Source organism: Orcinus orca, chromosome 15, assembly GCF_937001465.1.
Source record: "Orcinus orca chromosome 15, mOrcOrc1.1, whole genome shotgun sequence".
Taxonomy (NCBI): Eukaryota; Metazoa; Chordata; class Mammalia; order Artiodactyla; family Delphinidae; genus Orcinus; species Orcinus orca.
Window position 1 is genome coordinate 64,591,972 of NC_064573.1, and position 13,035 is coordinate 64,605,006.

General features: G+C 42.0%; 1 protein-coding gene across 6 annotated transcripts in view; it reads right to left on the reverse strand.

Annotated features, from left to right (window-relative positions):
• Nucleotides 1-13,035, reverse strand: part of SPECC1L (sperm antigen with calponin homology and coiled-coil domains 1 like) — a 121,879-nt gene that overhangs the window by 73,749 nt on the left and 35,095 nt on the right. For 5 of the 6 annotated variants that reach the window (XM_004276057.4, XM_033439685.2, XM_033439686.2 and 2 more), the window contains 3 exons: nt 7,691-7,844; nt 3,148-4,778; nt 1,338-1,545 (listed from right to left, as the gene is read on the reverse strand). In XM_004276057.4, coding sequence (XP_004276105.1) covers nt 1,338-1,545; nt 3,148-4,778; nt 7,691-7,844 — 1,993 coding nt within the window. The remainder of the gene's footprint in view (nt 1-1,337; nt 1,546-3,147; nt 4,779-7,690; nt 7,845-13,035) is intronic. The other variant, XM_049698462.1, reaches the window with a different exon arrangement.

Genomic DNA, 13,035 nt, shown 5'->3' on the forward strand with positions numbered 1-13,035 from the left:
GAATCTAGATGAAGAACACATAAGAATTTCTTAAATGTATTATTTGGAAATAATTTCAAACTTACGAAAAGGTGCAAGAAGTAACACAAAGAACCAAACACCCATTTACCTCCTTCTCAGATCCGCCTACTGTTAATAGTTTACCATTGGTTTTATTATTTGCTATCTCCTATCCCTGTCCGTCTGCCTCTAATTGTCCCTTTTTCCTGAACCCTTAAGGATATACATCACAGTCCTTCACCCCTGAATATTCAGTGTGTGGTTCCCAAGAATACACAGACACAGCTGGGTTATCAACTTCATAAATTTATACTGACACAATACGTTTACCTAATCTCACACACATTCCAGTTCCATCACCACACCTTTACAGCAGCTCCCGACAGCCCTGGAGCCAGTGCAGGCACAGGGAGTGCATGGGTTGTCCTCCTCAGCCTCCTACAGCCTGGAATTTTCCCTCAGCCTTTGTCTTTTATGACACTGGCATTTTTGAGGATACAGCACCATTCGATCCTGCGCTTTTAGTACAACATTCCTCATTTTTTGTCTGTTTAATGTTTCTTTATGATTAACTGAAGCTATGCCTCAGCCAGAATACAGCCTAGCGATATCCATGTGCCTCTGTCACTTACACGATCACCCAATCACCAGGTCACAGTGTTGCCCAATTGTTCCACTGTGTAATTTCTGGTTGTTTCTTTTTCCTCACTTGTAACATAATAAACAGTCTGTGGGAAGACATTTTAAGATCATGCAAATTTCTGTTCCTCATCAAATTTTCCACACAGAAATGCTTTGTACTATTTTTGCAACTTTTTTTAAAGTCTGAAATACTTACAAAACAGTTTTTTAGAATCTTTTAAAAAGCAAACAAAGCAACTCAAAATCTGAGTTTCAAGTCTACCTGATCATAAAATCTCCGTGAAAGGGAGGAATATTAAATAAACAAAAACCTGTGCCTCAGGCATAAGATTATAAAGGATAAATATTTTTTGGTCTCAGTAAACTTGCAACCACTAGACATCGACAACAAATGGCTTTTCCTAAGATCTAGAAAGTTAACAACCCCATTAGCTTCTCACTTAAATGATTTTCCATAATTAAGCAGTTTTAAAGAGATGCTTCCACTTAACAGTCCTTTAGGAGCCAAATAGCAGCCGGAAGACTGCCAATGGCCATGGGAAGCTCCTGCCCACACGCGTATCTGCCGGCCACTATGCTCCTGCCTTTGAACCCCTGCCCCCCAGGCAGAGCCACGCCCCCACCCCCACCCCGTCACTTTGCTACTTAGAATGCAAACTCTTCCCACACGTTAAGACAGGTGGGACCTCACTTACTCTCTAAGTCGGAGATGATGAGGTTGTCATGAAGCTTCACCGCCCGGTGCTGTTCTACTTCGTCTTCAAGTTCAAAGATCGTTTCTTTCATGTCACTCCTTTCTGTCTCTTTTTCTTCCAGCTCTGATCTTAATTTTTCTAATGTCATATTCAGATCTTCTATTTGCTTCTTAGCTTCTTCTTGGAAGGCTCTGTATTCATCTTCTACCTGTGCAAAATTGATAGTGCAGATCAGAAAAGTAAGAGTTGTTCTAAGATAAGTCCTAGGACAGAGGCACACCTTGTCTCAGCAGGGAGCTGAGCGTGAGCTGCTCTGCGTGAGCAAGAACGACCTGTGTAATAACTGGGTGGAAGGCGCTCTCCAGTAACATGGACTTCACACAGTATGCTTAAGCATGATCTGCTGCCACATCACTGACTGAAATTACACTGACATCTCACTGAACTTCACTACATTATTTATGAGGAAATTTTGGAAATTTTCCCTTCTCCAAAGTTTGGACTGAAGGCATGCATCTGATTAATGATTAACATGCTTTCCCACAAAAATGATGTCTGATTTGTGACAGTTTCAAAATCAAATTAAAAATGGAAACAAAAAAGTTCTCTAATATAATCAGTGTTAGTTCATAGTGGCCCCCAATATACACGCTCCGACAAATAGCACATCTCCTAAACTGTATCTATGAAAGTTGTCACTTAAAAAATTAAGGTTTATATTATTCAAATTTTGAGCAAAGATATACTGTTTCCTACTTTAAAAAATTTTTGCACTGAAACAGGAAATAAAATGTAAGCTAGGATAATTAGATAAGTCATGCAAATAAACACTACATCAGGGACTTCCCCGGTGGTGCAGTGGTTAAGAATCCACCTGTCAATGCAGGGGACATGGGTTTGATCCCTAGTCTGGGAAGATCCCACATGTGGCAGAGCAACTGAGCCTGCGCTCTAGAGCCCGCAGGCCACAACTACTGAGCCCACGTGCCACAACTACTGAAGCCTGCATGCCTAGAGCCTGTGCTCCGCAACAAGAGAAGCCACCGCAACGAGAAGCCTTCGCACTGCAACAAAGAGCAGCCCCTGCTCGCCGCAGCAAGAGAAAGCCTGCGCACAGCAACAAAGACCCAATGCAGCCAAAAAAAAAATACATTTATTTAAAAAAAAATAATAAACACTACATCAGCAACCGCGTGGGGCTGGCGACTGCCAGCAACCCTGGGCTGCAGTTCTGACTGAGTCCTCACTATCACACTGCGTGTAAAAAACGGGGGCTGGACCAATGATCACTAAGGTCCCCACCAGCAACAAACCATGGGCCTCTAAGAAATAGGAGCCTTCACACTCCAAAAGTAATTTTAAATCACAACAGAACTCTACTTGAAAAACTACAACCACAAAAGGATAAGAAGAGGCAGACATTGCTGGTCCCACAGACTGGAATACTGGCTCTCTGTTTTTCTTATGCCAAACTACACTACAGAGGAGGATGTAAAACTGCATGACACACTCCCCTGGGCATACCCAGAACTAGGGACAACTTCTGTTACAACTTCAGTTAGTTGTAACTCCAGCCCCATCCTCTCACAGGCAGGAAAACAGTAACAAAGTACCAGTAAGTGGAAGTGACGTTATTATAAGAATACTTTTCACTCCATCCCAATACAAGAAAACCATTCTGAGGCTTAAAAAAATATCTGATTAACAAAAGCTAATGACACACCACCAGGGCTGCTGGCTCTCGGTAAGCATGCCATGTACTGCAGCCGCATAACACTGGTCCAGAACATTCTATCTACTTAAACAGTACCTTTGCGATGGTGTCCTGCAATCGATTGGCATCATTCCGGGTGTGAGCCAGATCTTCCTGCAGGCTACTGGCCAGAGTCTCTGCTTTTTCTTTGTCCATCCTGACACTCTCCAGGAGATCCTGAATGTCAGACTTGTCTCCGGAGTTATGGATGGAATACAGCTCCGCCACTTTCTGCTTCTCGTTCTCCAGCTGGGCCTTCAGGCGATTCATCTCGATCTGGTCACTGGCCACTGTGGCTTTGAACTCCTCCAGTGTGGCTGCCAAGGCTGCCTTGCCCTTCTGCTCAGACTCAACGATTCGCTCCATGTGGTGGTTGCGCTCCTTGAGTGCCCCGATCATCTCCTGAGCTTCCTTGTTGTCTTGCTCAGCCATCTTCAAAGTATTGCTTAAATGCTGCTGGACGCCAAGAAGCTGCTCCCGTTCAAAACGGGTGTTCTCAGCTAGATCCATGTAGCGTTGCTCCAGTTCCATGTAGCGTCCACTTTTTACATCTTCGTCTATGACATAGGAAATGTGATGCTCATCTAGAAGGGAGCGGAAATATTCGATCTGTCGGCTGAAGTGTTCCAACTTATCACTTTGCTGACATAACGACTCCATGAGAATCACCTTCTCCTCTCCGAGCCTTTCGTTTTCGCTGTTCAGCTCCTGGGTGATCTGCTGTAGATCAGCGAGCTCTTGAAGAGTCGCCTGAAGTTCCTCACTCGTACTGTGTTGGTTCTCCTCCATCTGGTGTATCCGTTCCGTCAAACAAGCGACGGACACTTCGCTGGCGTTCCCGCTGCTCCCCTTCCGAGAGCGCTCTATGCTCGGAATGCCTTCTGACTCCGAGGACGATGGTGCGTCCAGGGCGTCATCGCTGGATGTGAGGGGCTGGTACACCTCGCTGCACTCGCTGTCCAGGTTGTCCATAGAGTTACTGTGCTGATGGTCCATGAGGGTGTTTTCATCCTGGCTCAGGAGATCCTCCACTGACCCAGGGGCAGAGCCCTCCACTGAGGAAGTCAGAGTCCCCCCTCCATCGCTCTGGTTACCAGGGGTGATCTCTGGGCTCAGGGACTGATAGCCAAACAGTTTTTCAGAATGGTCTAGCCTCTGCTCCAGGGAGAAGCCCAGTGCGTTCAACCTGTCCTTTAGCATTCTGTTTTCATTTTTCAGCTGGTTGAGCTCCTCGCGGATGGCAGTATTCTGTTCCTGTAACTGCAATAAAGTGGACTCGACGTCAGTGGGCTGGTGAACAATGATGGCTTCCTTCTCGGACTTCTCATCCCCCTCAGGAGGGTCCTCGTTAATGCCCAGCTGAGCACGCATGTCTCGGAGTTCATTTCTCAAATGTAAAATCTCCACGTCTTTGGTTTTTGCCAATGTGAGAAGATCCTTCACTTTGGCTTCCAGAGCAGCTTTGTCACTGATCTGATTGTCCGATTTGGACTTGCTCATACGAATGTCGCATTCCGTAGCCGTGCGACTGCGGGAACGTTTAGCCAACGCCATGTCATTAGCCCCCTGACCTGCAGAAGGTAGTTTTTTGCTCTGGTTTAGCCGGGTACGTTCACGTAATCTTTCTCTAGTAGAACTGGATTCTTTATTACCTGTGGAAGTGCTCCGCTTGGTTGAAGAACTCGTGCCTACATGTTTAAGACAAAGAATATAAGGCAAAAACTTAGCAATAGAAAGGCACATAGTGGGACTTCCCTGGTGACGCAGTGGTTAAGAATAAGCCTGCCAATGAAGGGGACACAGGTTCGATCCCTGGTCCGGGAAGATCCCACATGCCGCAGAGCAACTAAGCCTGTGCACCACAACTACTGAGCCTGCGCTCTAGAGCCCATGAGCCACAACTACTGAAGCCCATGCACCTAGAGCCCATACTCTGCAACAAGAGAAGCCACCACAATGAGAAGCCCATGCACTGAAACAAAGAGTAGCCCCTGCTCGCCGTAACTAGAGAAAGCACACGTGCAGCAACAAAGACCCAACGCAGCCATAAATAAATAAATAAATAAAAGAAAGGCACATAGTTATGCCCCAGGTTGAATGAGATATAATCTAAGGATCTATAATCATAATCACACAGTGATTCTGACCTACACTAATTCTGCCTGAGAGTCTGGTTACTGTAAAGTTGTTTCCTCCAAACTGGAAAATCAATCATCTTTTAATTATCAATTAAATGAAGCTATTACTGAGTTGAATACCACAAAGGGGTGAGTTTTATGGAATGTGAATTATATCTCAATAAAGCTTTCACATTAAAAAAAAGCTATACACATGAACTTGAATCCCAAACCATGGCTTTCAACAGGTGGCCAGGGACATAGTATCTAGGGCAAGCCAGATGAAGGTGACTCTAGGGATAGCCAGTCAGGTAGCAAACTAACTGCAGAAACAGACAGTGAAGGAAGATTACAGATGACCAGAAGTGAGAGGCAGCCTGTGGACAAACAAAAAACCTAAGCTACCTACAATAACCACAAAAACTATGATCAAAGTAAATGCAAAAACTTTTTCACACCATAAAATGCCACAAAATAGTACCAATAACAAGAATTATTAGAATAGACAACATGCACTTATACTTACTACACACACATATTAACACTTCATACACATTTACACAAGCTTCATTATCATCATCCTGTTTTACAGACAAAGAAACCCCAAAAGAGATGTTAAATAATCTGCTGACATCCCACAGGTAATACATGGATGAGCCAAGATTTACACACAGGCAGGCAGTCTAAGCAGTATGCCACTCTGCCTCCCTAAGTGTTCGAAAACGATGATGCATCACTGCCAAGTTATAACAGCACGTTCGTCAAATATGCTGCACAAGGCACACCATTACTTAACTGCTAAAATTTTAAACCTGTGCAAACAATTGACATGATCATGTATTTAATATAAAAAGAACAGGAGTATGTTTAAATACCCACAAACACTTAAGGAAATCATTAGACTATTTTTTACTTTGAAAAATAAGTCCTAGACCTGACCAATAAATATTTTTAAAGAACCAACTGGTTCTTTATGTGGCAGGCACCAGGCTAACCAGGTAACAGGGAGTAACAGGTCTACACGAGGGCTTCCCTGGTGGCGCAGTGGTTGAGAATCCACCTGCCGATACAGGGGATGCGGGTTCGTGCCCCGGTCCGGGAGGATCCCGCGTGCCGTGGAGCGGCTGGGCCCGTGAGCCGTGGCCGCTGGGCCTGCGCATCCGGAGCCTGTGCTCCGCAACAGGAGAGGCCACAACAGTGAGAGGCCCGTGTACAGCAAAAAAAAAAAAAAAAAAAAAATTGAGATGTAGAAACAAACTGCTGCTAATGAAGGAAGAAAGAATGGTAGGACTGGAATGAATGGATCTAGGCATCAACCATCAGAGGCTGCTAACAACATGGAACGGGACACGGCCAGAAACAATGGGTCTCCTGACGGACAGACAACTATTACCTAGGAAGGAATTGGCGGGGGTAAGAGGAAGGAACCTGAGTCTGTCCCATCAAGGCTCTAAATTCAATGACATTTATAGTAAACAGAGAATAAAAGAATAAAATCAAGGACATCATAGGAATGTGACATCAAAATCCAGATCACGGGACTTCCCTGATGGCACAGTGGTTAAGAATCTGCCTACCAATGCAGGGGACACTGGTTCGATCCCTGGTCCAGGAAGATCTCACATGCCGCAGAGCAACTAAGCCCGTGTGCCACAACTACTGAAGCCCGCACGCCGAGAGCCCGTGCTCTGCAATGAAGAATGGCCCACGCTCGCTGCAATTAGAGAAAGCCCGCTTGCAGCAGCAAAGACCCAACCCAGCCAAAAATAAATAAATAATTAAAAAAAAAAAATCCAGATCACAGGAGGCAGTTTCATAGTGGTCCAGTGGTTAGGGCTCGGCGATTTCACTGCCAGGGCCTGGGTTCAATCCCTGGTCGGGGAATTAAGATCCCGCAAGCCACACAGCACGACCCAAGGGTGGGGGGACATCAAGATCATGGGAAACTCTACAGATCAAACAACCAGTTTCCACAAAAATTAAATTGCAAGAAAAAAGTGGGATGAACTCATAGATTTAAAATGAAGATTTAAGAGACACTTCACCAATTACTATATATGGACCTTAAGTGAATCCTGGTAAATCCTGATCCAAACAAATAAGTAAATATATGTATGTAATATTTATAAGACAGAAATTTAAATATTTACTGAATAATTTATGATTTGAGAAATGGTTATTAATTATTTTAAGGACTGATAATGGTATTATGAATATATTTTTAAAAGAATCCTTGTCTTTCAAAGATAATTAAATATTTGTAGATGACATCTGGAATTTGCTTCAAAATAGGGGAAGGTGGGTGTCAAGGAGCTAAGAGTGGCCATCAGGTGATAAGGGTGATGAGTACACAGAGATGAAATACCAGATACTTTTGTGCATGTTTGAAATTTTCTACGATTAGATAGAATTCCCTAAATACCTGTGTACTCACCTACTCAAACACAAAGGCAGTGTAACCCTCACACCGAGTGTGCGCCTACCTGTGCTACTCTTGGGTCTGTTCTCCATGGTGCTCATGGCAGGGGCGGATGCTGACGGTGCTGCGGAAGGGCAGGTGCTTTTCTTCCCTTTGACACCATTAGTCACAGTCACCCCTCCAGCCATCCCAGCTAAAAGGTCATCACTGCTCTTGGTCTAGAAGCAACAGAAGATAAAAACAAATTGATTAGATGAAGCAAGATTAAATAACATTTTGACACTAAACAAAGCCCTTGACTTTCACGCTGAGTTCAAGAATTCTACAAGGACTTTCTGACAGTTACCAAGCAGCACATCACTCTGTGCTACAGAAACAGAACTTCTTCACTGCTTCATAAATGATCACTTCTTTTTTTAATTAATTTTATTAAATCTTCACCCTAGTATATACTTTTTTTTCTTTTATAAAGCCATTTTAAATTTTATTTTATTTAGTTATTTATTTTGGCCACACCGTGCACAGCATGCAGAATCTTAGTTCCCCACCCAGTGATCAAACCTGCACCCCCTGCATTGGAAGCACAGAGTCTGAGCCACTGGACCTCCAGGGAAGTCACACACACACACTTCTTTTTAAAATATGAAAATCATAATGTACTCAGAGATGTTATGGAAGCCCACTGTATGCCCCCACGTGCCAGATTCAGTGAGGGGTGGGAGAAAGTGCAGACATCCTCCTTGCTACCGCTCATCTAGGATGTGACTCTAGGATAGCAACATCACATGTGCTATCTCAGGAAAGGTCTGTAAGGCCACAGGAAATGCCACCTTGCAGTTTCTAGAGAGAAGCAGTACTGAGGGTCAGGAGGAATCTTCACTGCTCTGAAGTGATGCAACGATGGAGCCAATGTCTAAAAGAAGTTATTCTGAAATTTATTTTTCTTACCTCTATTTTTTTTTGTAGTCTAATTTAAGCCAAAATTGAAAGGAGGGTTGTTGTTTTTTAAAGCCTAAGTAATATACAAATAAAAAATTAGAAATTTTATGGTTAGAGTGAGGGTTAAATGATCATACTACTCGAGAAAGACCATTTGTAATATTTATTTATGTTTTATGAAGATGATTAAAAAATGTGAGCTTTTTAAAAAGAAAACAAGCACTCTGGAGAACTGGATTGGGTATAAAATTGTTACTTAAGAAAAACAGTGAAGAAATCTGATTTTACTTCTCCTAGAAATGAGAGAGAACAAAGAGGAGTTAAAGGTCTGTGGGGGGAAAAAAAAAACCCTGCTTTTAAATAAAATAACCAAAAGTTTTGCCCACTAAGGTGAAGGCACAAGTTAACCAGCCAACTTATGCTGTTTCCCATTGAGATAATCACCCTCGGATAATCACAATGAATGCATTTCTACAAATTAAAATGGTTCAAAAACAACTCATCTCTAAATCTGAAGCCTCTCCCAGTTCTAAATGTCAGTGACTGTATATGGAGTAGTACCATTAGGTAGGTCAATCTGTCTCACTAAAAAAGAGGCAGAAAGAAGATTAATGTTTTAAATGAATTGTCAGAATTAAGCTTTGGTAATTTAGGGTTGTCATATTATGAAAAATCTAGATCACATAATAAGGAAGGGGGATATTGCATTAATCATTAAGGATTGTTCATATTTTTTTTTTTTTTTGCGGTACGCAGGCCTCTCACTGTTGTGGCCTCTCCTGTTGCGGAGCACAGGCTCCGGACGCGCAGGCTCAGCGGCCATGGCTCACGGGCCCAGCCACTCCGCAGCATGTGGGATCTTCCTGGACCGGGGCACGAACCCGCGTCCCCTGCATCGGCAGGTGGACTCTCAACCACTGTGCCACCAGGGAAGCCCTGTTCATATTCTTTAAGACTAGTATTTCTTAATGAAACTGGTTATCAAGTATGATGCAAAAAAATAATTGTAAATCAAGTTACACCCCCTTCCTGTCTTTGTACCTCGTCTACTAAGCAGTAAATAAACTTAGCATATTCTTACATTTTCAAATTATTTTTTATATTGTTAATAAAAGTTAAAATTATCTTTGAACTAATTTTCCTTCCTCCATAAGTTAGATATTCTTTCCTTCCATAATAATTACATCTGAAGACCACCCTACATACTCCTGTAAAAAGTGGCTGAATTGTCACAGTTCTCTGTTTACAATTTGCCTTTGGGTAATAGCAAAGTTAAACATACATCAGAGCACCAAATCAAAATCTATGCAGTTATCACAATAACTAGAATAATACAATATTGTCACGTTAATTAACCAAACTGTATATATAGGCACTTGATTTATGACCAAAGAAGCAGTACAGAAAAAATGGAGTTTTCAATAAATGGTGCTAGGTCAACTGTATATTCACAAAGGAAAAAAGATGAATGAGCCCTATTTCACACCATATCAAAAATAAATTCCAAGGCTTTCTATCATTCAAAATCCTGACTGATAAAAAAAAAATTGAAAAATTTGACTACATAAAAATCTTAAGAAAAAATTTAAATTTTTGCATGGCCAAAAAAAATAAGCAAAGTTTAAAAATAAAATCCACACATGAGAAACTGGGTAAGTATACTTGCAATATCTCACAGATAAAGGGCTAATATCCCTAATACACAAAGAACTCTTAAAAATTAAGGGGAAAGAGACCAAAAAACACAAAGAATAGTGAGCAAAATGAACAATCACATACAATCAACTCACACAAATGTACGAAAGAAGGTGATTAGTCACACTAACTCATATTAGAAATACAAAGTAAACAACATTGAGATACCACTTCTCACCTCAGACTGGCACAAAAGGAAAAAGTATGACCCACTCCTTTGGGAAGGATGTGAGGAAACAGGCACTCTCATAAGTTGCTGGCGAGAATGCAACTTGATTGACAGAGCCTTATGGAAGGAGTCTGGTGACATCTAACAAAGCTACATACGCCTTTACCTCCTGCCCAGCAATCCCACTTCTAGGAATTTAAACCTGAAGACACACTTCCAATAAGACAAAAATACATATGCATAAAGTTACTCATTGCACCATTGTTTTTAGTTGCAAAATACTGGAAACACCTTAAACGCCTATACATAGGTTAGTAGCTGAATAAACTATATATATCCATACAATGAAATGTTAAACAGAATGAGAAAGACTGCTAAAAAGTGGTGTGAAGAGATTTCTAGAATACGTTAAGTGGAAAAAAGCCAAGTGCAAAAGTATATCTAATTATGTCAACTTTTGTGTAAGAAAGCAGAGCTACAAAATAAACATCTGCTCATTTATGCAAAAAGAAACATAGAAAAACTAAATTAGACTGCTTAGCTCTAAGCAGTGGGTGGAGACAGAGTAAGGAGTATGGGGGGCACTTCTCTGACCACATCTCATACAGTTGTGACGTGTGGAACCACGGGAGTGCTTCACGTGTTCACAATGAATAATTAAACAAGGGTGGGGGACCCTAAAGTGGAACACAATGGGAACAAGTGGACACAACTCCATTTCAAATGAATCATACAACCACATGGGGTTGGAATGGGAGCAATCAAGTATCTTTTGAACACACTATTTTGACCATAAACCCTCAAACTCTCAAGCTAAATACAAAGAAGTATAAATTCTGAATTCCAGCTGGTAGAATTGTTTTTTGCAGTGTTAACAGTGAGTAAATCTGTATTTTCTGTATATTCTAGGATTGAGAAAATAAATCTATTATAGATAACCAATGCCACTGTCAGAGGAAGGGATTACAATTATGGAAAGTGCAAAGGCTACTAGCAACCTTGTGTAGTAACTGGAATTGGAAGTATCAGTGTGAACTCTGAGGTTTTAATGTGTATGGAGAGAAGTAGATACAGAAATTGGTACTGATATGCATGTACACACGTGTGCGTGCTCCTACCTCTGTATGATGAAAGGGCTTATAAACAATATGTGCAAAAGCCATGAGCACACCTAGCTTCCAGATGGTTTAAATTCTACCCCTCACTGAAAAGATCAAGGCCTCCTTGGAGACAAGGCTGATTCTAGGGCTGGGGCTGGAAAAGCAGGAAATTTACTGTGTCAGAAATTAAGAAATTGCTCAGAGAGGGGCTTCCCAGGTGGCGCAGTGGTTAAGAATCCGCCTGCTAATGCAGGGGACACAGGTTTGAGCCCTGGCCCGGGAAGATCCCACATGCCGCAGAACTAAGCCCAGGCGCCACAGCTACTGAGACTGCGCTCTAGAGCCTGCTTGCTGCAACTACTGATCCCGCATGCCTGGAGCCCATGCTCTGCAACAAGAGAAGCCACCACAGTGAGAAGCCCGCGCACCGCAATGGAGAAGCCCCTGCTTGCTGCAACTAGAGAAAGCCTGCGTGCAGCAACGAAGACCCAACACGGCCAAAAATAAATTAAAAGAAAAGAAATTGCTCAGAGAATACGAGGAACATGTCAGAAGGACACAAGACCCTGCTTGAAGGGACTCCCACCGGCCAAACTGGGGACAATCTGAGCATCAAAATAAATGATGCTAACAGTTTACAGCCCACTTAAGAAGAATCCATGAATCCACACTAATATAAATGAATACACAAATGGGAGAAAAGTAAAAACTCTTCCTTATAGTAGAATGCTGACTAATAAATGTAGAAAGAATGATGGAATTATAAAATTACCACTTGGCAAAAATCATAGTAATAATCATAGTAATAACTGATTCTGGAAAGAATTACTAAAAATTGCTAAAACTAACGTGAAAGTTTGATGAGAGAAGAATATTTACAGTGTCAAAGTATTTTCGACAAGATACTTATTTTTACAAAAGGCAACATAGTAACCTGACAGTGGAGGAACCTAGCAGACACCACCTTCACCAAGTTATCATCACCAGGAACACTGACACCACACACCACATGCCTCTGGAAATGCTGCACCTAGGACGCCCAGCTTCTGTGGGACTCCTGCGGGACCCTGCAGCCTATGGACCCCAGCCTATGGAAACACTGACAAACCCAAATGTGGAGGACAGTCAGCCAAACAAACGGAACTGCACGCTTTAGTAAATGTCAAGGTCCTAAAAGACAAAGACTGAGGAACTATTCCAAATTTAAGGAGAATGAAGAACAGCTATATGCAATTCACAACCCCGGACTGAATCCTGGACCAGAAAAAAAATTTTCTTCCTTTTTTGCTAAAGTGGACATTAGCACAATTGGTGAAATTTAACTAAAGTCTACAGATCAGATACTAGCATTTTATCAATGTTCATTTCCAGATGTTATCATTGTACTATGGTTATAAGAGAATGGTCTTGTTTTTTAAGGAAATACACACTGAAATATTCAGCAATAAAGGAGGATTAGCTCTACAATTTACACTTAAACAGATCAAGAAAAAAATTATGTACTTC